The sequence below is a fragment of the Phyllostomus hastatus genome, unplaced genomic scaffold (genome assembly GCF_019186645.2).
Source record: "Phyllostomus hastatus isolate PE091 unplaced genomic scaffold, TTU_PhHast_1.1 phas_scaffold_200, whole genome shotgun sequence".
NCBI classification, from domain to species: domain Eukaryota; kingdom Metazoa; phylum Chordata; class Mammalia; order Chiroptera; family Phyllostomidae; genus Phyllostomus; species Phyllostomus hastatus.
The window spans coordinates 11357232-11384814 of NW_025334016.1; the positions used below are offsets into that span (position 1 = coordinate 11357232).

Below are 27583 nucleotides of genomic sequence, written 5' to 3' on the forward strand. Positions count from 1 at the left end.
GGTTTTTCTTCTGCTGGTCTGTAAGAGGCTCTGCTTAAGGAAGGGAACTTGCTTTTATTTCCTAACAATCTTTCTGGACCTCAGAGGGGGAAAAATAGCTTTGAAAGTTAAGAACCCTATAAAACAATGCCCTGCTGTGGTGAGAGTAGCCTGGTTGGAGTCCAACTTCAGTTCTTGAGCTAAATTAAGCTTTGCATAGAGAACATTCCAGATAAATTGATGATAAAGGACCTACCTCCAGTGACCTTAAAATATCATTGAGGATATGAAACATAACAGCTAAAGTAGACAAGACTACGTGATGCAGACTCTGTACCTGGTGAGGAAAACTATGCTGAGTAGAGGGCAGGGATAAGAAGTGGAGCAGACACTAGGAGTTACAGTGACCCTGAGAAGTGAAGTGAAGAGCAGCAGGCTTTAGATCAAGGGCCAACAAATGTTTTCTTTGAAGGGGCAGATAGTAAATATTTTAGACTTTGAGGGCCACATGCAGTCCCTGTTACATATTTTTTTAACATTTCTTTAAAAATATGAAAACTGTTCTCAGCTTGGTGGCCTTACAAAATAGGTCTTGAGTAGTTTGCCGACTCTGGTTTAAATGGGGATGGTGGTAAGAGCAGAAGGAATCTCTAGAGGGGTTGTTGCTGTGCAATGGTATGAAAGCATTATTTTTGTAAGAATATGGCAGACAAATACAGGCAGGATTTAAGGTGTGAAGAGGGAGGAAGAGAATTTAGAAATAAATCAATCTAGGCATGGTGTGATGAGGACTTGGATGGAGCAATTGTGATGGGGATAGAAAGGAAGGTCAGAATCCAGAGTTCACTCTGTAGCGAGGCCTAGCAAGACCCAGGGACAGTAGATGAAGGAAAGTGGATAATATAAGTCTAGGAATTTGGATCTGGAAGCTAGGAAGCATGGTGGTGATATGGATAAGAGAGAGTTTGTAAAAGAGGCCAATTTGGTGGAGGGTGACATGATGGTAACTGTTGTAACTTGAATCTGAGCTGTGGGTGAACCTTCTGGGTGAATCATTCAGTAGTGGTGGGTGTGCCAGACAACATGGGAAGCCAGGTGACCCTCAGGTTTGGTCTCTAATGGTGAGAGTAGAGCAGTTAGTGGGGAACAATGGGCAAAATTAGAAGTAGTGAAAGGGAAATCTAGAATTTCCAAACTAATCTCCCTCCTCTCCCCAGTAATTCATCTATTTATTAGTCCAACTTCATTCCATAAAGGATTTAAAGCAGCTTCCAGAACTCATTATGGAGTATTGTGATTAGTCTAATATTATATTCAATTCAGGATTCTTTTTCTTCAACCCAAGCAAGTAATTGCTACAATTTGCTGAGTGTTTATGCACTAGTCACTGTTATGTTCTTTAAACATCAGCTCATTTGCTCCTCAGAAGTTTCATTCTATTTATTTTTAATACCTTTTTCTTGATCACAGCATTGCTTGACATGTAGTTGTTCAATAAGTATATGAAAAACTAATTATAATAGTCATTAACAGAACTTTAGAAAATGGAGGCAAAAAAAAAAAAAAAACATGAAATTCCCAAACTCAGATAACAGTTGGGCTAGCTTTTGCATATATTGCCATCTAGCCTTATTCTATTGTCCTTAAAGTCATTTCTCATTCACAAGACATGCTGATCTTAGAACAGATGCTAGAAGTTGCTTTTTTTTTCCTGAGAGTTTAAAAATTACTAAATTCTGGATATGAGCTTATTTGAATTTATTTGCCTCTTTTTCCTAAAAATGGAGGGCACTTTTGACTGTATTGGAGAGCAGACATAGACCCTGGTGAGAAGGTGCTAAACCATTCTCTCCTCTCCTCCTGTCTCCAGGCCTGCTATGGCATCCTCAAGGTCCCAGAAGGCAGCTGGCTGTGTCGCCCCTGTGTTGTAGGCATTCATCCGCAATGTGTGTTATGTCCAAAGAAAGGTGGAGCCATGAAGTCCACCAAGGCAGGGACTAAATGGGCTCACGTCAGCTGTGCCCTGTGGATTCCAGAGGTAAGAACTCATCTAGGCCTGTGAGGTCATTTGCTCCAGAGTGCATCTGTTTTCCACAACATTCAGACTGACTCAGGCTTTATGGAGATGTTTCATGCCTGCCCATGCTTCCGAGGTGGTAATGCTTCCACTTGAGCTACCTCATATCCTTCTTGGATGCGGGTGAGCATGTAAGCCCATGACAATTAATTTATAGGTGGTACTACCAGTGGTATTGGATAAATATGTATGAGGAGAGAGGCACAAAAGGCAAGGGTATGAACAGCAGATTTTTTAAGGTAAAACTTACCTTAAAATACCAGACCTTAAGTGTATGAAGGTTTTATGAATTTTTACATGTGTGCGTGCATCTGTAACCATAACCGAGACAAAGATATGGAACATCCCAGAAGGATCCCTCATACCCACTTTCCAGGCCCTCTCTGGCTCCCTATTACCCAAAAGTGATTTCTATTACTATATTAGTTTTGTCTGTTTTCAAACTTCATATAAATAGAATCATACTCTATGCTCTTTTTTCTGTCTGGCTAATACTCTGTGTTGTAGTATGTATCAACATTCATTCCTTCCTATTACTGAGTACTATTCCATTATATGGTTATACCATGATTTTTTTTATCTATTCTCCTTTGATGGACATTTGAGTTGTTTCCAGTTTTAAGCTACCACAAACAAAGTGAGCAAGAGCTCTCACAATTGTGATGGGTACCATTTGATTTTTGAAATTTTTTTTCAGAGCTTGGACTCAACATCTGTTTAAGGTCTTTATTCAAACTCCATGCTTCTTTATTTAATCTTGTTTTTCAGTTTCTGATATTTCCTGATGGGTTACATGCACATGAAGTCAATTAAAAGGGGCTTCTAGACATAACTTATGGTGCTCTTTTTTAACCTGTTTGAACATCCTACTCACATCCTCTTTCTCAAACCCTTATACAAGCCAACAAATTTGTCAGGCAGTTTAACTGTAAGACAAGATAGACTGCAGAATTCAGTTCATGGGGGAGCTAATGATACTATATCAATGATTCATTCTCCTTGAAAACTTCCCTGGCTTTATTCTTTTTTAAGTATATTTTATTGATTATGCTATTATAGTCGTTCCATTTTTTCGCTTCCCTTTATCCCCCTCCACCCAGAACCCCTATTCCCTCCAGGCTTCCCCACCTTACTTCATGTCCATGGGTTGTACATATAAGTTCTTTGGCTTCTCCATTTCCTGTTCTTAACCTCCCCCTGTCTATTTTGTACCTACCATTTATGCTTCTTATTCCCTGTACCTTTCCCCCATTCTCCCCCTCCCCGCTCTAACTATCCATGTGATCTCCATTTCTGTGATTCTGTTCTTATTCTAGTAGTTTGCTTAGTTTGTTTTTTATTTTGTTTTTTAGATTCAGTTGCTGATAGTTGTTTGTTGTCATTTTAATGTTTGTAGTTTTGATCATCTTTTTCTTTTTTTAATGAAAAATTATGTCTTTGTTGTGATTCCATGGTCCAAATAACAGGTTTTTCTAGTCATAGCTATCTACAACTATTATATGTTTTCCCACTCAATTAAACTTTTCTTACAGAAACAGAAAGTTTTATTTCATTAAAATAGTCATCTTCTTTTTCTTAGGTAAGTCCCTTTAACATTTCATATAGTAAGGGCTTAGTGATGATGAATTCCTTCAACTTGACCTTGTCTGGGAAGTACTTTATCTGCCCCTCCATTCTTTTTTTTCTTTTTTTTTTTGATATATTTTATTGATTATGCTTTTACAGTTGTCCCATTTCCTCCCTTTACTCCCCTCCCCCATACACCCCCTCCCACCCACATTCCTTCCCTTTAGTTCATGTCCATGTGTCATATGTTCTTTAGTTTCTACATTTCCCATACTATTCTTGCCCTTCCCCTGTCTAATTTCTCCCTACCATCTATGTTACTCATTCTCTGTACCTTTTCCCCCTCTCTCCTCCTCCCACTCCCCTGTTGCTATCCCTCCATGTGATCTCCATTTCTGTGGTTCTGTTCCTGTTCTATTTGTTTGCTTTTGTTTTGTTTGTTTTTTTAGGTGTGGTTGGTAATAACTGTGAGTTTGCTGTCTTTTTACTGTTCATATTTTTTATCTTCTTTTTCTTAAGTAAGTCCCTTTAACATTTCATATAATAAGGGCTTGGTGATGATGAACTCCTTTAACTTGAACTTATCTGAGAAGTGCTTTATCTGCCCTTCCATTCTAAATGAAAGCTTTGCTGGATAGAGCAATCTTGGATGTAGGTCCTTGCCTTTCATGACTTGGAATATTTCTTTCCAGCCCCTTCTTGCTTGTAAGGTCTCTTTTGAGAAATCACCTGACAGTCTGATGGGAACTCCTTTGTAGGTGACTGTCCCCTTATCTCTTGCTGCTTCTGGAATTCTCTCCTTCCTTTTAATTTTGGGTAATGTAATTATGATGTGCCCTTGTGTGTGCTTTCTTGATTCGAACTTCTTTGGGACTCTCTGGGCTTCCTGGAAGTCTATTTCCTTTGCCAGATTGGGGAAGTCCTGCTTTATTATTATTTGTTCAAATAACTTTTCCACTTGTTGCTCTTCCTCTTCTCCTTCTGGTACCCCTATAATTCGGATGTTGGAACATTTAAAGATGTCCTGGAGGTTCCTAAGCCTCTCATTTTTTTTTTTGAATTCTTGTTTCTTCATTCTTTTCTGGTTGGATGTTTCTTTCTTCCTTCTGGTTCACTCCATTGATTTGAGTCCCAGTTTTCTTTCCATCACTATTGGTTCCCTGTGCATTTTTCTTCATTTCACTTAGCATAGCCTTCATTTTTTCATCTACTTTGTGACCAAATTCAACCAATTCTGTGAGCATCCTGATCACCAGTGCTTTGAACTGCATCTGATAGGTTGGCTATCTCTTGGTCGCTTAAAAGTATTGACTCTGGAGCTTTGATTTGTTCTTCCATTTGAGCCCCTTTTTTTCGGGGGAGGGGGGTCTGGTTGTGCCTGTTATGTCTGAAAGGCAGAGCCTTAGGTGTTCGTCAGGGCAGGGCAACCCAGTCGCTGGGTTGTGACGATGTATGTGTGGGCGGGGTCAGAGAGGGAACAATGGCGCTTGCTCCTCTGTCAGATTTCAGCCCCCTCTGCTGCTTCCCACAAGCAAATTGGTCCCCTCTGGTGCTGGTTGGGTGGACTTGTGTGCATTCTAAGACCCTGTGGGTCTCTCCAACGAACTCTCCTGTGAGGCTGGGAGTCTCTCCCGGCACCTCAACCTCCATAGGTGTTTTCAATCAGTGCTTTTAGGCTTTATTTCCCAGTGCTGGGGCCCTGGGTTGCATGGTCTGTCTCACTACCTGTTTTCACCTGGTTTATTTGCTTGTGAATGTGTGACTGCAGACAGCTAGCTGCCTTGCGCACCTCAATGAGTCTTCTCATTGCCTCCCCGTGCCCGGGGTCTGCCATCGGGGTCTGTTAGCCACCACCCGTGCCCTGCACACCCTGGTCTGCCAGCCACCACTTTTTCCTGCCGCGACCCCTCTTTTCGGGCTGCGGACTCCGCCCCCTTACCAGTCTGGATGAATGGTTGTTGGGACTTTTGTACAGTTCAATTTTGTCCTAGTTGTTTTTTTGTTTCTAAATTTTTGTTGTCCTTAATTTTGGTTGTGCAAGGAGGCACAGCGTGTCCACCTATGATTCCATCTTGGCCGGAAGGCCCCTGCCTTTCCATTCTAAATGATAGCTTTGCTGGATAGAGTCATCTTGGATGTAGGTCCTTGCTTTTCATGACTTTGAATATTTCTTTCCAGCCCCTTCTTGCCTGCAAGGTTTCTTTTGAGAAATCAGCTGCAGTCTGATGGGAACTCCTTTGTAGATAACTATCTCCTTTTCTCTTGCTGCTTTTAAGATTCTCTCCCTATCTTTAATCTTTGGCAATTTCATTATGATATGTCTTGGTGTGTTCCTTTTTGGGTCCATCTTCTTTGGATTGTCTGAGCTTCCTGGACCTATATGTCTATTTCCTTCACCAGATTGGGGAAGTTTTCTTTCATTTTTTTTTCTCAAGTAAGTCTTCATTTTCTTGCTCTTTTCCTTCAGGTACCCCTATGATTCGGATGTTGGAATGTTTAAAGTTGTCCCAGAGGTTCCTAAGCCTTTCCTCATTTTTTTCTGAGTTATGTTCTGGTTGAATGTTTATTTCTTCCTTTTGTTCTAAATCATTGATTTGAGTCCCAGCTTCCTTCCCTTCACTGTTGGTTCCCTGTATGTTTGTCTTTATTTCACTTTGTATGGCCTTTACTTCTTCCTTTATTTTGTGGCCATACTCCATCATTTCTGTGAGCATCCTGATTACCAGTGTTTTGAACTCTGCATCTGATAGGTTGTCTATCTCCTCATCACTTAGTTTTTTTTCTGGAGCTTTAATATGTTCTTTCATTTGGGCCATGTTTCTTTGTCTCAGAGGAACTGTTACATTATAAGGGGCGGAGCCTTAGGTATTTGCCAGGGCAGGGCAACCCACTTTACTGCATTGTGGCTATATGTAGGGGAGGGCTCAGAGAGGGAACAGTGCCATTTGCTCAGTTCTTGCTCCACTTTCAGTCACTTCCCCCACTTGCCATAAGTAATTGCACCCTTCTAGGTGCTTCCTTGGTGCTGATTCCCAGGTAGGTGGGCTTGTGTACGTTCTAGGACCCTGTGGGTCCCTTCAATAGACTCTTCCATGAGACTGACAGTTTCTTCTGCTGCTGCAACTCCCACAGATTTTTACAGCAGGTTGTGAGGCTTTATTTTGCCCTTGCTGGAAGGAGCCCTGGGTTATGCCATCTGTCTTGCTCTCGAGTTGTTCCTCCCAGCTTATCTGCACACAAATGTGGGACTTCCCAGTCCCCCAGCCACTGCCTCACTACAGATCCTCTCTGCCCCTCCTACCAGTCTGGATAAATGTTTCTTCTTTAACTCCTTGGTTGTCAGACTTCTATACAGCTCGATTTTTTGGCTGTTCTGGTTGTTTTTTGGTTTAAATTAGTTGTTATCCTTTTTTTGGTTGTGCTAGGAAGTGGAGTCTATCTACCTACACCTCCATCTGGGCCAGAAGTCCCCCTGGCTTTATTCTTGTTAATGTAGTTCCGGGGGGGGTACCCAAAAATTGAGCTCACAGAGTTAAACTGAAAGTTGTAGGTACATACTGTAGTATTCTTACAGAATAAAGTTATTTTTAAAAATATTTGAGTAGTGGTTTTTTTCCTTACTAAGAATATCCAGTTTATAGATATATGAAATGAACTCTCGGGTTTCTGTCTGAGAGTGACTATTTTCCAGCAGCAAATCCCCCAGCTAGTGGAGCTGGCACTCTTGGTATGTAAAAGTCAGGAAGAGTTCTTTAAAAGTAAAAGAAGCCTTCTCACCTGTTGACATTCTCTACTGGTACCTGATTTCCAGTACCTTTTGGGCTATTCAAGATCTTTGATCTTTCTACTGTTTCTTGATGTGGTCAGAACTTGTACTGGTTTAATAGTCTTTCACTTTTTAAAGTTGTGTCTCTCTTAGGTACTATTACATATTTGAACTTTTGAAAAAAAAAAAGGAGGAAAGAGAAAACACTTTTTACCAGAGTTTTATACCTCACCTCTTATTTTCATATGGAAAAAAAATTTCATCTTTTTAAAAACATCCTTTTCCTTTCAGCACTCTCCCAAAGACCAATTCCACTTTGAAGCTACTTTGACTGAGAGAGTAAAGTAAGATGATGATAGATATGTGTTTTTAAAGACTTCATTATCCTTACCCTTTCTATTTATGTGCTGCAATCTCTTTATTATACAAATTGCTGCTATTTTGCAACAATACCATGCTTCTTTGTAAACCAAATTTAAAGGTTTGTCGCTGCCTTTGTTTTTTATTCTTAGTTAATTAAACAAACAAAAAGGCATATGGCACCATCTCTAACATGATAAGTGCTAGATTATGTGAATTTTAATCCCCTTCCTTAGTAGCTTTCTTTGTTTCTTAAGTAAAGTACAGATGTCCTTGATTCATTAAGGTAATCATGCTTAGTCTTAACCCCTACCCTTTCATCCTGTATATGAATCATTTACATTACTGGAAATGATTGAGGATCTGAGCAATAGCTAGAGATGAGTTTTAGTTATTCTTGGTTCCATAGTAACCTTAAGAGACATGGCTCACCTCATTGTGTTGATGTTCTGAGCTTCGTGTAACTTCATTTATGGTTTATGAAAGGTACTTCAGGAATGCCTTGGTGCCTCTGATTTATGGTGGTATTTTATTTGTAGGTCAGCATTGGTTGTCCTGAGAGGATGGAGCCAATCACAAAGATCTCTCACATCCCGCCCAGTCGGTGGGCCTTAGTCTGCTACCTGTGCAAAGTGAAGACAGGGGCTTGCATTCAGGTAAGTTCCCATGAGAAGTGGTAGAGTGGTCTAACTCCAAATTGGCTGGACTTGACGTCCCAGGGAGAGCATCCTGTTAACTGAAACGTTACTCAGGAAGTCTTCCACTTACTCCCAGGGCTCTGCCATTATACAGACCATTTCTGGAACCTTTTTTGTGGGAATGGAATGTTGTATCTGAACTCTTCAGCTTATTATTTTTGGTTTCCATAGGGGTAGTTAATTTCCATCCTTTGCTGTCAGATTTGATGAATTGAGTTCTGAAGCTAAATGACACCGTACTGGGTGAGAACAAGCCATTATTCTAAAACAACCAGACCTGTGTTCTTGTTTAGCTCACCCATTGACTATGGATAGATTCTGCTCCCCTGTTGCTGGATGAAGTGCAGCTCATTTTGGTAGGGAACTGTGCCTCTGAATGAATAATTACTGGTGGGTAGATTTGAAAGCCTTTCTCATAGGCACACTTATTGCATATGGTAGTTAGTGCCAGTAAAGTTTTCTGAGACATCTAGGACACAGGAATTCAGCTGCTTAAAGTAAAAGTAGTAGTTGGTACACATAATAGTAGCATTTGCGGGGGGGGGGCAGTAGATAGATGGGACTGAGAGAGGCCATTTATCTCCAGCAGAAGCAGAAGGATTGACCCTTCCACTCTGCAGACCTCCTGCATAGAAGCTACAGGCTGATGGGAGTTAGATTTGTCTGTTGACCTTCTTTCACAGAAAAGGAGCCATATGATATCATAGCTTACAGGTAGTGGCTCTAGGTCAGGGGTGTCAAACTCATTTTCACCGAGGACCCCATCAGCCCTGTGGTTGCCTTCCAAGGGCTGAATGTAATTTCAGGACTGTATAAATGTAACTACTCCTTAACCATGGGCAAGGAGCTCGTCGCTGCCACTGGGTAGAAACACGGTGCCAGGCCAGATAAAACAAGATGGAGGGCGGGATTTGGTCCACAGGCCTTATGTTTGCCACCTGTGCTCTAGGTGTTTCATGAGGTTCCTTGCTATGTGGCTCATCTTATAGATTTCTTGCTCCACATCTGCGATCAGCCACTCCTCCAAGTAATGCTGGTTCTTTTACTGGGAAATGGTATTTAACAACCACAGTCTGGACCCCAAAGGCCCTTTTAAATTTTTAAATTCATTTTTATATCTGACACAACTAGATATTTCATCTTGCTTTTTTAAACTTTCTCCTACTGATTTCATTTATTTTAACTACAGCACTTCAGTGATTATAAAGGAAAACTATTCCCACAGGGTCTGCTACCTTAACATATTGCCTGTTTATATTTTTCTAAGTTCTCTCCTGGTTGCTCTCCATATATGAGCCTTTTGAGGGCCAAGGTTGGTCATCATTCTTCTGTGAATTTCCCCTAGCATAATGAAGAGTGCCTGCCCATTGTCAGTACTCAATTAGTGTTATTGAATAAATGTATTATATCATAGATTAGTTTATAATATGCATTCTTCAAGCTAAGAAATATTTTCTATGTTTTCATTATTTAGTTGTTTTGTAATATCACATTGAATTTATATTCATTGATTCACTTATTTTTCTTATTGCAATATCTGCATTTTCCCCTTATTTTTGCTGCTTTAAAGGATTGTTTTGTTTTGTTTTTTTACAACAATTTAGTAACTGGCAGCATGGCTTTGACCTTAACAGACCTGAGTTTGCATTACAGCCCCACATTACTGCATTCTACCCTCTTAAAGTTATTTATCTGTGAGTTTTATCTTTCCTAGTAGACTGTAAGCTCAGACTGTTTCATCCTTAGATCCCCCACACCCATAACATGGCAAACAGACAATAAATATTAGATTAATGGATGGATGAAACATTCTGGAGTAGGTTTTTCATTCTCAGGGTAATGGTTCTTATTTTTATTATATTTAGAGTTTAAATTCTGCATTTATTAAAGATCTTACCAAGTTAAGATTCTTAAAATTTTTATTATAAGGAATTAAATTTATTCAACAAATATTTGATTGCCTAATTGTATACCAGACACTCACTGTTCTGGGCACTTTAGATTTATAAATGAACTAGCACCATGCAACTTACACTTTAGCTGGGAGAAATAGATAATATACAACAGATATTAAACAGCACATTAGAAGGTGGTAAGTGCTATGGAAAGGAAATATATGGAGTATCATAAGCAAAGGAGGAGTGTAGGACAGTAAGCATGCATTGCAAGTTTAAATGGAGTGGTCAGGGTAAGACTTGTTGTAGAGGTAACATTTGAGCAGAGACTTGAGGGTAAGAGAAAATTATGCATATATTTTAGCTAAAAATGTTCCAGCTAGAGGGATCAGCCAGAACAAAGCCCCTGAGGTAGGAGTGTGTCTAACCTGTTTGAGTAACGGGGAAAAGCCAATGAGACTGGAATGGAGTGTGTGGAAAGAGAGAGATTACATGAGGACTTGATTGGTTGGGGCAGGAGTTAGCAATTTTTTTTCTATAAATGGCCAGATAGTAAATATTGCAAGTTACACAGTCTCTGTCATGACTACTGTATTTTTGAGACTATAACACGCACCCCTCTTTTCCTCCCAAATAGGGGGTGCGCGTCTTATAGTCCAAAAATGCGGTACTCAACTCTGCCACAAAGGCCACCATAAACAATACTTAACCAAATAAACATGGCTATGTTCCAATAAAATTTCATCTGTGGATTCTAAATTTTATTTTCATGTATCATGAAACAATATTTCTTTTTATTTTTTCCCTCTAACTATCCTTAACTCTCATTCTTAGCTTGTGGCCACACCAAAACAGGCAGCTGGCTGCATTTGGTCTCTGGGCCATAGTTTGCCAGCCCCTGCTGTAGGGCTTTCCAGGGCCCATATAAGATCTTTTGATTTTACTCTGAGTTTAACCCAGGGATGCAGGAGTGGGGGATGGGAATTGACAGGTTTTGAGCAGGCAAGTGACATGATTTGATTTATGTTGCTAAGGGATTATTATGTGGAATGATTGGATGTCTAAGATTTGCTTCAAAATAATCTTGAGGACAGGGTAGTATGGGGGTTAAAAATAAAACAAGGTTGATCATACACTAATAATTATTGAAGCTGGATGATGGTTATATGGGATTTATTATAATATTCTCTTTGCTATTATATAGGTTTTTTAATTTCCATAGTAAAAGATTAAAGCAAAAATGGGCACTGTGGTTGCTGTCTTTAGAATATACTGTGAGAAAAGAAGGTTAGAAACAGGAATAGCAATTAGGAGACTTTAATAGTTTCAAATAATCCTTGAGAGATGGTGGTGACTTGGACCAGAATGATAGCCCTTAAGGTGGTTAAAAGTGGTTGGATTGTGTATGAATGTTGAAGGTAAAGCCAACAGGAGTGACTATGAGGTGTGAGAGAAAGATAAGAATTGGGGGTGCCTCCAGGTTTTTTGGCCCAAACAGTAGGAAGGGTAAGTTTGCCATAAATCCGCAGGTTTAGAACAGATTTTTGGAAAAAGATAACGAGTGCAGTTTTAGACATTTAAGTTTGAGGTGTCTATCACATATCCTAATAGAAATATTGAACCGACAGTTGCCTATGTGAGTTTGGAGTTTGAGGAGAAGTTTAGGACTGAAGACATATGTGGGAGTCATTGGCATATAGATAGCTTTCACCCCAACCCAGGGAGTGAGTGTTGATAGAACAGCAACAAGCACTGAGCCTTGAAGCATTCCAGTATTAAGAAGTCAAATAGAGAGGGAAGAACTAGCAGAAGAACTGGGAAGAGCTGCCATGGAGAAAAGAGGAAAACCAAGAGTCTGTAGTAACCTAGAAATTAAAGAAAAAAAGCATTTCTAGGAGAAAGAAAATTTCAGTGGTATAAAAATGATGCTGAAGTAAGAAGAGGACTAACTGTAAATCGACTCCTGAATTTAGCAATGTGATTATTGGTAATCTGGATGAGTAGTTTGCGGGGAATGGTGATAGCAAAAGCTACATTGCCATGGGTCAGGACAAAGAAATGGAGTAGGAACAGTCTAACAAAGTGAGGGAAAGAGGTCTTTTCTTTAAGATGGAAGAAATAACGAATATGTATGCATACTTGTTAACACAGAACAGTGATTTTCAACTTTTTTTCATCTCATGGCACACATAAACCAACTACTAAAATTTTGCAGCACACCAAAAAATATATCTTTTGCCAATCTGACAAGAAATAGATATTAATTTTGATTTGTTGACACCAGACAGCTATTGTTGTTTTGGCTATTGTCACTTTTTATTTGACAGTCTAGAGGAAAAGAGGTCAGTGCCCCTGACTAGTCAGGTGTTGCATGTTTTAAAAAATGCTTCTTACACACCAGTTGAAAATCACTGATATAGAACATAACAGTTGTGCATGCAAGGAAGTGTTCAAGTTAAGAGGAAGAACTACTGAAATTAGGTTTTTCAGTAGGTGAGAGATGGTTGGGGAAAGTGTGCAGTACAGGGGTAGCTTTAGGCAAAAGCAGAGAGTTCTTCCCAGGTGTAACAAGCTTGAAGGCAGAGTATGTAGGTACAGTATTAGGTAGATGTGCTGGTGGGAATCTGCAGAAGTGCTCGTGATTGTTTTAATTTCCTCAGTGAAAATAGGTGAAGTGACATCTCTCAGACCTCGAAAACCCTTAGGGATGAGAGATCAGAAGCACTGGTGGCTGCTGTTGGTGCTAGAGTTTAAGTACACAATGGCTGAAGTAGGTTTGTATGTAGGCTGGCCCGAGCCATTTATGACATGGTTTCAGTGACCAAGTTTTGAGAAAATTGCTCTGATACACCTATTTGTCTGTTTATAGATTATTGGGGATTAAGGACAAAAACTTCTGAGGACATATGCACCAGGCCCTTGGTGTTCCAGACAGGTAGCATCTGTTTTTGAGGAAGACACAGTATTTTCTTTCTTTTTTGAGTGGGGGGGGGGGTGACAAAATATTTCTTTAAAAGGCGAGAAGCACCTTAATTCCTAAATCAGTCTCTGGTGTTCTTTTTCAAGATATTTATTCCAACCTGTCTGATTCAATTCTCATCTCACAGAAATTTCCCTTACATGTTTCCCTCTAATGAAAGTATTTTTAAAAGTTTCTTTTCTACAGTTTCTGAAGGATATGTAGAAAATTATCCCTTTACCCCCTTTAAAAGTAAATGAACCACACAGTGAGCTGCCACTTCATACTCACTAGGGTGGTGATACTCAAGAAGTCAAACAATAACAATTATTGGCAAGAATGGGGAGAATTAGCCCCAGCTGGTATGGCTCAGTGGGTTGAGTGTCAGCCTGCGGACTTAGGCTGACAGCCTGAGAACTGGCAAAGGGTTGCCAGTTCGATTCCCAGTCAGGGCACATGCCTGGGTTGTGGACCAGGTCCCCAGTAGGGGGCATGTGAGAGGTAGCCACACATTGATGTTTCTCTCCCTGTGTCCCTCCCTTCCCATCTTTCTAAAAATAAATGAATAAAATACTTTTAAAGAAAAAGAATGTGGAGAATTAGGACCTTCATGCATTGCTGTTAATAATGTAAAAGGTGTCCTGACTGGTGTGGCTCAGTTAGTTGGGCATTGTTCCATGAGATGAAAGGTCATCAGTTTGATTCCCAGTTAGAGCACATTTCTGGGTTGCAGGTTCAGTCCCCAGTCAGGGCACGTGCAAGAGGCAACCAATCGGTGTTTCTCCCTCACATCGATGTTTCTCTCCCTCTCTTCTTCCTTCCCTTGCCCTCTCTCTAAAAATAAATGAATAAAATCTTTTTAAAAAGAATGTAAAATATACACCTGCTGTGGAGGAGTCGGGAAGTTCCTTAAAAGGTTAGACATAGAGTACTCTATGGCCTAACAGTTCTACTTATAAGTATATACCTGCAATTCAAGGTTCCAAAACTACCCTCAGGTTCAGTAATTTACTAGAACTCAGAAAAGCCATTACACTCATGGTTACAGTCTATTAGAGTGAAAGGATATAAATTAAAATCAAAGGGAAGAGGTATATAGGGCTGGGTCCTGGAGAGACCAGGCATGGACCTTCCCATTCTTCTCGCCAAGTAAAATCTTGTGGACAGTGCTTGTTTCTCCTAGCAATGATGTGTGATAGTACACACAGAGTTTTGCCAACCAGGGAAGCTCACTCTTGCTGTTTAGAGATTAGGAGTTGGTCAAGTAGACATGGCTGACCACCCACACAGTCTCTCCAGAGATCAGGCTGATATCACAAGGCCCAATGCCTCCACCGTAAATCATGTTGTTAGCTTAGATTATCTGACAGGGCTCAAAGCCCCTAGGTAAACAAAGACACTCTTCTGGCAGGACACTCCAAGGACTTAGACATTACCTCTCAGGAGCTAGGGGCAAAAGATTAAATCTTTCTCAAGCAAGGTTAATTCTTTACTGCATGTTACCAAAGAGAAATAAAAAAGTATGCTCACACAAAAACTTGTGCACAAATGCTCATAACATTATTTCAAGATAGCCAAAAAAGTGAAAACATCCTGAATGACCATCAACTTATGGATTAAAAAACATATGTGGTATATCCCTACAATAGAATATTATTTGGTCATAGTTTTAAAAGAATGAATGAAACTATGATACATGTTATAACATGGATGGACCTTGAAAACATGCTAAGTGAAAGAAGCCAGATAGGGCTACATATTGTATGACTCTACTTATAAGAAATTCCCAGAAGAGACTTACCTATAAAGACTCAAAGTGGGTAAGTGGTTGTGCATTGCTGGGGCTGGGAACAGGGAGTGACTGCATATAGGCACAAGATTTATTTTGGGGGGGGGGTATTGAAAATGTGAAATTACATAGTGGTGATGTTTGTACAAGTCTGTAAATATACTGCAAACCATTAAAATGTATACTTAAAACTGGTGAGATTTATGGTATGTAAATTATATCTCAATAAAGCTGGGTTTTTTCTCTCACCCAAGGACATTTTTCCATTGCTTTTAGAGAGACAGGAAGGGAGAGAGAGAAACATCGATGCGAGAGAGAAGCATCGATTGGTTTCCTCCTGTATACACCCACACTGGGGATTATACACACCCAGACTGGGGATCGTATGCACCCAGACCAGCATTGAGCCTGCAACATAGGTATGTGCCCTGACCAGGAATCAAACCTGCTACCTTTCAATTATGGGACAATGCTCCAACCAACTGAGCCACACTGACCAGGGCAAGCTGTTTTTTGTTAATGGGCATAATATTTCTCCCATTACTCTAAATAGTTACAGTAGAAAGAAATGAGATGCATACAGAGGCATTTTGTTTAATAGGATGTACCAAATACATGTTTTGGGGGGAAAGTTAAAGAAGATTTTGATTGGCACCAAAACTTGGTTGTCATTTCTCATTTACTACCAAAATATTTAGACCTCTAGCTGTATAAATATCATAGAATTGAAATCCCCAATTCTATGAAAATAGAATGTATTTCATGGCAGTTTCTTATATATTCCATTTTTACTCTAAGAACCCAGCTCTTATTTGTATATTATATTTTATTTTATTTTGAATAATTTATATTTATGTCTCTACAGTCTATAAATTTGGCCTGAGAGAGATGATCTGTTTTTAGCTTCCCATGAGTAATAGTTTTATGTCACACATTCACCCCCTTGAATAAAAAACTATCTTTTTGCTTTCTCTTCCTATATTTTATCAGTTATTAAATGGCAAAAGAACATTTTGCCCAATGCTTTTAATCTTTAGCAATAGAATGCCTTTTGCACCTTGTTTTTTAAAATGACTAGCTAGTTTCTTAGCCAAGTGATGAGAAAAGGTACCCAGAAAAAAAGTACATTTTGGGCTTTTATCATCCTCATTTTCATGAGGCTTTTCATATATGTGGAAGTTTTAAGGATACAGATTTCAATGTAATGTAACAGACTTTTCCGACAGAGCTGTCCCACACTGGGGTGGGTTGTCTTGGAAATGAAGTTAAGTGGCTAAGATTACCACTTAATTGAAAAGTGGGTAGATGGAGGCATAGGTGGACACACCGTATCTCCACGCACAACCAAGATTGGAACAACAACAATTAAGAGGCAGAATAACACCCAGAACTGACAGGAAATTTATCTGAATGGAAGTTGGACAGCCAAGAAGTTGAAATAGGAGGGGTGGAGACAAGCAGCCGGGCGCGGGGCGTGGCAGAGAGAACAGGGAGAATTGGGAGGATAAGGCAACTGGGAGCGCATAAGGCATCTGGGACACGCAAGATCGCAGTGGGTAGACCCTGAGTACACAAGTGGCAGCTGGCAGACCCAGTGAGACAGCAATTGTGGAGGAGGGCAGAGTGCCCAACCCAGGATCCCAGGGAAGGGACTGAGGTCCCACGGAGAACGGAGCTACCACCATTGTTCCCTCTCAGTCCCGCCCTCACATACAACATCACAATCTAGCAACTGGGGTGCCCACCCCTGGTGAACACCTAAGGCTCTGCCCCTCACCTTAACAGGAGCGACCAGACCCCCCCCCCAAAAAAAAAGAGAGAGAGAGGGAGAGAGAGATGGCTCAAACAGAAGAACAAATCAGTGCCCCAGGACTCATCCTTTTGAGCGACCAAGAGATAGCCAGTCTATCAGATGCACAGTTCAAAACACTGGTGATCAGGAAGCTCACAGAATTGGTTGATTTTGGGCGCAAATTAGATGAACAAATGCAGGTTACCATAAAAGAAATGAAGGAAAATGCACAGGGAACCAATAATGATGGGAAGGAAACTGGGAGTCAAAACAATAGAGTGGACCAGAAGGAAGAAAGAAACAACCAAACAGGAACGAATGGAGAAATAAGAATTCAAAAAAAAAAAAACAAGGAGAAGCTTAGGAACCTCCAGGACATCTTTAAACATTCCAACATCCGAATTATAGGAGTATCAGAAAGGGAAGAGGTAGAGCAACAGATTGAAAATGTATTTGAACAAATAATAAAGAACTTCCCCATTCTGGCAAAGGAAATAGACTTCCAGGAAGTCCCGGAAGCTCAGAGAGTCCCAAAGAAGTTGTACTCAAGAAGAAACACACCAAGGCACATCATAATTACATTAGCCAAGGTAAAAATGAAAATGAAGGAGAGAATCCTAGAAGCAGCAAGAGATAAGGGGACAGTAACCTACAAAGGAGTTCCCGTCAGACTGTCAGCTGATTTCTCGAAAGAGACCTTACAGGCAAGAAGGGGCTGGAAAGAAGTATTCCAAGTCATGAAAGACAAGGACCTATATCCCAGATTACTCTATCCAGCAAAGCTTTCATTTAGAATGGAAGGGCAGATAAAGTGCTTCTCAGATAAGGTCAAGTAAAAGGAGTTCATCATCACCAAGCCCTTATTTTAGGAAATGTTAAAGGGACTTATCTAAGAAAAGAAGATAAAGAAAAAACATGTATAGTAAAAGGACCGCAAACTCACAATTATTAACAACCACACCTAAAGCAAAACCAAAAGAAACTAAGCAAACAACTTGAACAGGAACAGAACCACAGAAATGGACATCACATGGAGGGTTAGCAACAGGGGAGTGGGAGGAGGAGAGAGGGGGGAAAGGTACAGAGAATGAGTAGCATAGATGGTAGGTAGAAAATAGACAGGGGGAGGGCAAGAATAGTATGAGAAATGTAGAAGCTAAAGAACTTATAAGTATGACACATGGACATGAACTAAAGGGGGGGATGTGGGTGGGAGAGAGTGTACAGGGTGGAGGGGAGTGAAGGGGGGAAATGGGACAACTGTAATAGCATAATCAATAAAATATATTAAAAAAAGAAAAAAGAAAAGTGGAAGGAGTTTGGAGAGGCAGCAGGGAGGTGGAAAATGAGGTACTCTAGAGAGTACAAGCAATAATATATGTGATGCTGGATGAGATGATCTTAGAATTATATTCCATCCCTGGGACCCTTTATTCTATGAAATTAGTTTAAATGGAACCTGTCCCAATAAAGCTTTGATGGTTGCCAGTATTCACTTAGGTGTTGAATTTCTCAGTCTACTGAAGCAGAGTAGTGCAGCAATCATGAGCCAGATTCTCCATGCTCTCTCTGCCTATGAATCTTCAGTGTGTGTTACACAGTGTCACTTAACAAATATGTTGCATCTGGGAATGGCAAAATATAAACTTCATTTCAGATTGTCTAACCATACTGTCCAATAGAACTTTCTGCAGTGATGGAAATATGTGCTTTCCAGTATGATTGGAATGTGACTAACATGACCAAGGAATTGAATTTTTAGTTCTGTGTGATTTTAATTAATTTTAATTTAAATAGCTACTTTTGGCTAGTTGGCTACCATGTTGGACAGTACAGTGCTGCAAGAACAATTTCAGGAAGTTAGCTTACTTAGATATTGGAGCACCTGTGGCCTTTTTAGAACTAGTAGATGCTCTGGCAATAACAATTGACTTTGGGTGTTTTTTTTCTTTGTTCAGAAGCATTTCTTGAATACCTGCTTGTGCAGTAATTGATGGCAGTGTATGATGAATGACACGGGTTCTGTCCTTAAGAACTATGGCTGGGGATTTGGCATTTATTATACTATAGGTACAATGTGAAAAGTACCATTATAGAAGTATACAATGAGGTAATGTGGGAGACAGAGTAGGCACAGCATGAATCTTTAGAGGGGCCAAAGAAGACTTCTCAGACAGACTTAATGCTTGAGCTGAAATTAAAGAGGAGTTTGAAATTTTTTGGTTTTCAGTTTTTTGCCTCTGTTTTTGCTGTTTTCTATAGTAGCAGATTTCCTAGTTTACTTATAAAGCCTCTGTTGTGACCAATTTAGGACCAACTTTCTCCCTGTCTTTCCTTTGCTTCCTATGAGCTCTCATTTTAGGCCCAGGGATATAGGGCTTCCCCTTTCTACCCAGCCCTGTTTCTTTAACACATCTTTTCCTCCTGCAGTGCTCGGTGAAAAGCTGCACCATTGCCTTCCATGTCACCTGTGCCTTTGAGCACAGCCTAGAGATGAAGACCATCCTTGATGAAGGGGATGAAGTAAAGTTTAAGTCATTCTGCCTCAAGCACTGCCAAAACAGGCAGAAACTCGGGGAGGCTGAGTACTCCCTACACCGGTCTGCAGAGCAGAGCCAGGCCAAAAGTGAGAAGACCAGCCTGCGGGCACAGAAGCTTCGGGAGCTAGAAGAGGAGTTCTATACCCTGGTCAGTGTGGAAGATGTGGCCATAGAGCTCGGGCTGCCCAAAGTAACTGTGGACTTTATCTATAACTACTGGAAACTGAAGCGGAAAAGTAACTTCAATAAGCCATTATTTCCTCCAAAGGAGGATGAAGAAAAAGGCCTAGTGCAGCCAAAAGTAGAAAGTATTCATACTCGCATGAGAATGTTTATGCATCTACGGCAAGACCTAGAACGGGTAAGGTGAACAGCTGTGACTACTGTGTAGTTCTCAGTCTGCATAGAAATGGAGGTCCCACTTCCAATTTTTTTTTAAGGTCAGCTCATTTACAGTGTGGGTTTCTGTGCCCGTATATTCTGATTTCATTGTGACCCCAGACATTGGACTCTAAATTTTAGTAGGTGCATTCAGGGAATTGGAGAGGTCCCACTTATATCCTCTATGAACTTAAATCTGAAATAAATTTTCATGTGGTCTACTTTTTATTCACTATTGAGCCTAAATTGGCTCAGTTATATTTTACTGACACACTTGTGAAGACTATAGGCTGAAGAATGAATTTTGTTCAGGAAAGCACTAGATCAGAGTTTCTCAAACTCAGCATTACTGACATTGTGCTGAATAGTTCTTTGTTGCAGGAGCCTCTCCTTTGTTTTAGAAGACACTGTAACATGTTTAGTAGCATCCCTGCTCTCTGTCCACTAGATGGTAGTAGCAACCCTGCCCCCCATGCCCAGTTGTGACAACCAAAAAAAGTTTCCAGATTACCAAATGACCCCTGGGGTCAAAGTTGTCCTTAGCTGAGAGCCTCTGTACCAGATAATTTTATTTAAATATATATAATCCACTGTCTACTAAATTGGTACTACAGGGGTTCAACCATGTTAGACTCTGTTTACCCTAGAGAATTTTATAATCAAGTATAATTGTAGACATGGCTTGATTTTTTTCTCTGCTACCAGAATTTGGAAGGAAACTAATAGAGTTGGCTCACTTTTAAATTTTAACTCACATATATAGCACTTACTATGCAGAAGGACTGTTCTTAGCATTTTATAAATATTAACTCACTTAATCCTAACATGCCTATAAAGAAAGTGTTATCATTATCCCTACTTACAGATTAATAAATCAGGGTGCAGAAAGGTTGAGTAATTTCTCCAGGTAGGAGCATGAGAGAATGAGGATTCCACCCTTGTAACTGCAGAGACTTGGCTGAGCTGAAAGAGTGAGCAAAAAGCCACTTCCAGTCTCCCAGCAGACTTTCATCCTGCTGTTCCAGCACTCATTAGAAAATTATACTGGATCCAGCATTGCCATCATTTACTCCAGGATCTAAAATGAAGGCTGAAATGTTAAATCATCATTCAGTCTTCCCAGCCTGGTTGTACAGATAAATACTGAGCCGAGGACACCATTGGGAGAGTAGGCTTCAGGAGGTAGTTTTGGAGCGTTTTGCTTGTGCTGCTGATTGACATGGGGACCATGATCCCATGACTGGCCATGCTGTGTGAATTCCTGTAGAGTGGATTATCATGCAGTTTTGGGGTTCCATCTTTTTCTTACCACCCACCCCCACCCACCTGACTTTAGTTGTCTAAATTTTAGCTAAACAATTTTAATTGTCAGATTCCTATAACATGACAAAAACTTCTTTGCTGGGGGTTGGGCTTTCAGGTCCGAAATCTATGCTACATGATAAGCAGGCGAGAGAAGCTGAAGCTGTCCCAGAACAAACTACAGGAGCAAATCTTTGGTTTGCAAGTCAAGCTTCTTAACCAGGAAATGGCTGAAGGTATTCTAGAAAATATATAGATTCTGGTTATGTGCTGTTTTATGTGTTTAAATTTTATGTCAGTTGTTTCGCTTAAAATCTTTTAAATTTTTTTCCAGTGTCTCATTTGCTCTAGTCCAAACCTGATGTAACATGGCCTATTTAAACTATCGACCTATGAGACAAGAAATCCCAAGGTGGGATGGGGGAGTTGCAGATCTAGGGCAGGTGATCTAGGTTCCAGAGAGGTATTATGGACCATTAGTTGGAGCCATGAAATTATTCAGTAATCATCAGATTCATTTAGAAATCAAGAGGACAGTATCTATAATCTTAGTTTCCAGAAAATATCTCATTCCAGAGTTAGTCATCATAACAGTAGTCTGTTAGAACAAATCCTTAGCCAGAGGTTAGGAGATCTGGGTTCTTTCACTAATACAGGGGTGGCAAAAGTAGGTTAATAATAAGTAATACAATAATTAATAAATAATAATACAAGAAGAAACTCTTTTGTGTATTCATAGCTATAAACCTACTTTTGCCCACCATATATTTGTTGAGCATTTACTATAGACTAAGAACTGAGCTAGAAGATAATCAGTGAGACAGAACCCCTGCCTACAGAAATGCTGCCCATTAGTGAGAGAGATAGGTGAGCATAATTACAGTGCCCTAAACATGGGGATCTTGGCTAGAATGATGAGTCATGTTCAGTAACATTTGTGATGTCCCTGTGCCTCATTTAATACAGAAGTTGGTGGCAGAGCTTAGGCAACCAAAGGTCACTGAGCAGGGTGTGCAGAATCCAGCTCCTGCCAAGGGCCAGCCGTAGAGCAAGAGAGACACCCAGAAATGAGGTGTCAGGTAGGCATCAAAGGCTCTAGGGTATTTTTTAGTATTATGGGTCACAGAAGAATGGTGTAGCAGGAGGCAGCAGGGCTGCTTAGCCAAAAAAGTACCATGACAGGCAAGACAAGAACCAAAAAATAGCAGGGAGGAGCCCCAGCATGCTATCGGCCCCTAGACCACATGGCTTCTGATTGGGGAGGGGCAGCCCCATAACTGCTTGGGGTGTCAGCTGATGGCAGCCTCTGGAAGAGAAGGGGCTGTGAGCATTCAACATGAACCCTTAAGGAACAAATTCTGCCCACCGAGGCACCTAATAGCTGCCCTCTCTATATGTCATTTTTGTGAGGCTACATTAAGATGGTAATAGGCAAACTTCAAGACCATATGCAAGGAGGAGTTGTTTGGTAGTGCTCCATTAATTTCAGAGTACTCAAAATCATAGAAAGAGGAATACCTGTTCTAAATAGGACTGTGGAGTGACATAGCCAGGTAACTGATTGCCAATACTCCCTGGGCTAAGCTTACTGCAGGGCATTGGCAGGAATTGCATGATTCCTTTCTGCCAGCCTTGCCATTACAAAACTTGCCTCATACCTCCCTGAAGGTCATTCATGGTGAGAAAATCTTTTTAGGTTAAGGACATAATAGTAATGGAAACCACCCAGTACCACTTCTATTAATGCTAGGATAAAACCCATACTCACATACTCTTCACTCACCAAAGCCTGTGGTATGTTCCTGAGGGTTTGTGTTTGATTTGCTTCAGGACAGCCAGGAGAGAGTAGAGAGTAGGTTCTGAAATGTCTACATTTAAGGCACATCCTAAGTGCTATACAGTACCCACAGACATGCACACACATACAGACACAAATCTAGTGATATTCTTTTCAGAAATGGGGATGTAAGAGGCAGTACACTAATCTTTGTGATCATTTTACAAATCGGGAGAACAGAGGTGAAAAAGTTGGAAGTCACACAAACAAACACTAATTCAGCTCACTCCAGCTGTTATATACTATAATATACATACATATGAAAGATAGGTTCTTGTTAGACATTTGGAAGAGTGGGTATGCAGACTCACTCTGCCATAAGCACATATGCTGTTTTTTAAATCATTTGTTAAAATGAATCTTTCTTTTTGATATCAGAACCTCCTTTGTCAAGTGGACCAGATAACTCATCTCAACCACCACCAAGAATTACCTTAAAGTTAAAAATGCCCAGATTAGCCCTGGAAGACTGCGGAAACAGTTCCACAGAGTCTGATCATGGACCCTTTTCTCCTGGCAGCAACTCCCCTGCTCCCAATACAGGGAGCATGCAAGTGCCTCAGGAATCATTAGAAATGAGAATGAAATCCTATCCAAGGTATCCATTAGAGAGTAAGAATAACCGTTTGCTGGTAGGTCTGGGCCTTTCTAGGAGTGAACCAAAGGATCTTAGTCCTGCTCGAACAACTCCATCACCAGAGTTCTATCAAGGGCAGTCACTGGGAAAACCTCCGGTCCTTCAGGCCACCATGCATGGACAGTCCTTAATTGGGAATGGGAAAAGTCAGCCTCTCTCCAAGTTTGTCAAATCCAATGGCCTGGAGGGCAGCTGGTCTGGGGATATCAACCCAATAGACAGCTCGAGTGAGATATTATGTGGCCAGGAGTCCATGCTCACCTCCCACTTGGCCAGTCAGGGTAGCTTTAGAAAACCTACCGTGGAACATTTCAGCAGGTCTTTTAAGGAGTCCACCAACAGGTGGGGGAGGACCACAGAGGGCCTCCAGTGCTATGGGAAGCAAACCAAGAATGTTAACCCCAGGGAGCAGCTCTGGGGCAAGCAGCTTGTCAGGCGTTCTGCAGGGAAAGCTCCATATCAGGAAAATGATGGGTATTGCCCAGATTTGGAGCTGAGTGATTCAGAAGCAGAAAGTGAGGGGAATAAAGAGAAAGTCAGGGTAAGGAGAGAGAGCTCAGACAGGGAAAATCCTGCTCATGACTCTAGACGGGATTGCCATGGTAAAAGCAAGACATATCCCTTCTCCCACAGTTCAATGCAAAGGTGATTAACAACTTCCAAGAATATTGCAAGAATAAATGCAATATTTGCCTTTGCCTCATATATTGTGGAAAACCCCACACACCAGAAGGATCCTGGCATATGTTGGGGAGGAATCTTGGTGAAAAGAATAAAATGTTTCCACAGTAAATTGGCTTGCAATTTCTAAACCAGTTTCAAGCCTAGTTTTCACAAGCACATTACAAGAATTGCAGATTGTCCAAAAGTTTGTTTTGTGTTTTTGTTTTTGTTTTGTTTGTTTGTTTGTTTGCCAGATACTATTGAGAACAGCTGGGCCCAGAGTAGTTGTTCAGTAAATACTTGAGGGCAGCTTTCCAGTTATATTAACACAATGGTGTGCATATGTATTAAGAATCCCTGCATTATTAATGGATTTGCAAGAGACCATGACTATCAGACACTAAAACTACTTATCTTTTGAACCTACAGCATGTGACTCCTAGAGCTCCATCTGTAGGAAGTTTCTGACTCCACTGGTATCTGGAAACCCTCCTCAGGGAAAGACCAGGGATCAACATCTCAGATACTGTCAAACTCACTACCCTCTTTGTTTGCTCTGCACAAGGTTGAGTTCCTTTCAGAGGATCTTAATTTACCAATTCAATACTACTAACGCTTCTAAGTGTCCAGTGCCTGTTCCTAGACTTGCTTGTTGGGGACCCAATTGTAACTATTTCACCCAGCTAACAAGCATAAAAGGCTAACTTGTGGATAGTGTTTACAAAAGTACTACTTCCAAGGAAAATGCTCTGATTCTCTCAGTTGTGGACATTTGTGAAGGATCCCAGAGCCTTTCCCAAAGTAAGACCATTTCTGGGGGATTTTTACCAGGTCAGGGTTTTTGTGTTATTGTTTTCAAATAAGTTTGACTTAAATAAGTTCGGCTGACAGTTTTTGTATACCTGCTTTGATGTTTATAAAAATTTTATTGAGGTATAATTAAAATATAATAGAATGCACAGAGGTTAAGTATTCTTACCTGCTTTAATTTTGAAACAGATTTTTATTGTCAAACAGAATTTGAAAACATGTGTTTAACACATGGATATAATTTAGCTTTGTACCAACTTTGAATCTGAAGCAATTTTCCAAACAAAAAGGCTGGAGCCATTTTTCAGAAGTTGCTTATACACTGTTCCCAAACTATCAGCCTTGATTAATTTCTGGGAGGAAGAGAATGATTACATTTGGGGGTGGATAAACATGTCTGCTTCCCATTTAAAGAAAGGAAAAATATTACAGCTTTTAAAATGTGAAGCCAACTATAATTCCTGCTCTCTTTTCTTCTTAGCCTTAAGTTAATATTCTCTTTTTTCTAGTTTGGGAAAGTATAGTGGTAATTTTCAGGCAAAAGGGGCCATTTTAGAGTCTTAAAGTTGCTTACTGGTAAAACAGTCCAGCTGCAGTAGATGCCAGTTGCTCCTCTATATGGGAAACTCAACAGTTTCCTCTCCCCACTTTTGTTCTTATAGCCTTGTTAATGGATCTATTTGCTTTTGTTTTTGCCTCCTGTTGTGAAAATTTCTGTATTTTGCCTATCCTTTGGCCACACCTTCAACATGTTTCCTTTATGCCTGTGTACTGGTATGAACATGCTCTAGCATGTGTGGGAGGTGGCCTGTATTTTGTTTGAATGGAAAAAGCTATGACTTATCCAGAGGAGAAATAGAATTTCTCCTATTTATGCACTAGGTTTCTGTGCTTTTTTTTTTTTTGTAGTTCTCCTGGGATAGATATTAATTTGACACTTTCAGGGCAATGAAATGATAATAGAGCTATGTTATAAACTCCTTCTGTTACAGGCCAGTACAGCAGCCTATGTCCCGTAATGCCTTTCAATTATGAGTGAATGGGAAGAAAAGCAAACATTGAAAAAGTGCTTCAGCCAAAATTCCATATGTAATACCATTGGAAGAGTATTGACTAAAATAATTTCAGTCAGGGAAATATAGTTGTAATATTTTTACAGGATTTTCCTAAGCAAATGAAGCAGCCTTCAGTTGTATAAATTTCAATTGCCCCAAAATGTATTTGCTACATTTTGCTGTTGTTTGAAGTATTACCTCTTAACCGTCTTTGTTAATTTTTTCATTTTGTCTTATATAGTACAGTTTTCCAAGACAAATTCAGTCTTTTTTCATATGTCACCTTTTTACCAATACTTTTTCATTAAATTATAAAAATTGCTAACTACTGTCATTGTGTTAATTTTTTATTTTGGCATATGGGTTTTAGAAAATCTTACATATGTGCTTTTTATATTTAAAAAAATCTTATTCATGCCCTGGCCAGTGTGGTTTACTGTGTTGGAGCATCATCCCATAAACCAAAATGTTGTGGGTTCGATTCTGATCAGTGCACGTACCTAGGTTGTGGGTTTGGTCCCCAGTTGGGGAGCATGCAAGAGGCAACCAGTTGATGTTTCTCTGTTATGTAGATGTCTCTTTCCCTCTTGCTCTCCCTCCCCTCCTCTCTCTCTAAAATCAATGAGCATATCCTCGGTGAGGATGAAAGAAGAAGAAAAAAATCTTATTCATTAAACAAAACGGTGGAAGGGAAGGAAGGAGGAGGAGGAATTGAATATTTAGAAGCACAAATTCATGATTAACGTCAATACCAGGGACCGAAGACAATTCTGAGGACTTGAACTCTACCAGAAATCATAGGTTCATTGGGCCAATAAAACAAAACCTTAGGATCATCATTTTAAAAATCACCAGGGAAATGGATCCCATCTACAGTCACAAAGTTCAGGAGGCTTAAGTTAGGCAAATACACATCTTTACAGTATTCATTCTATTTGGAGTCTTGTGAGTATAAATATATAATGTTATAGGGGTCATATAGTATTATGGGGGGACTTTGAGGACATTATAAAATTTTTCATTATGTTTGAGAAATGTACTTACTAAAGATCATTTGATAAATTGGTAGTGAAAATAGTAAAAATATAAGGTGGTTTCTTTCCCCCTTCCTCCTGCACTCCCTCTCCCTCCCATTTATGTATAACTTTTGATTCAATAAATCATTAGGTAAAATGCCAGACAACTGATACTACAAATATACCCTATTAGAGCCAGCTACAGCTTTGGTTTTATACTATGTCTGTATTTCCAATGGGAGATGAACCTTTACCTTTGCGTTGAAGAAACTTTTAAACTCAGAGGATGTACAATCCTGGGGTTTTTCCCCTCCAGGACTTTATAGTGCTCAGCATTGTTTTTGTTTTTACTTTTTTGTTTCATTTTTTAAATTTTTTATTGCTTTTTATTGATGTTCAAGTACAATTGTCTCCATTTTCTCCCCACCACTCCCCCCCTACCCATCCCCACCTCCCACCCA

The 27583-nt window shown here is 40.1% G+C and overlaps 1 protein-coding gene across 10 annotated transcripts in view; it reads left to right on the top strand.

The window, feature by feature from the left end:
* The window catches only part of JADE3 (jade family PHD finger 3), a 137901-nt gene extending 111478 nt beyond the window's left edge, over positions 1 to 26423 (top strand). For 9 of the 10 annotated variants that reach the window (XM_045860627.1, XM_045860621.1, XM_045860624.1 and 6 more), the window contains 5 exons: positions 1850 to 2017; positions 8288 to 8404; positions 19312 to 19782; positions 21223 to 21340; positions 23320 to 26423. In XM_045860627.1, the coding sequence (XP_045716583.1) occupies positions 1850 to 2017; positions 8288 to 8404; positions 19312 to 19782; positions 21223 to 21340; positions 23320 to 24227 (1782 nt within the window). In that variant the 3' untranslated portion in view covers positions 24228 to 26423. The remainder of the gene's footprint in view (positions 1 to 1849; positions 2018 to 8287; positions 8405 to 19311; positions 19783 to 21222; positions 21341 to 23319) is intronic. The other variant, XM_045860629.1, reaches the window with a different exon arrangement.
* The last annotated feature ends 1160 nt before the right edge of the window (positions 26424 to 27583 follow it).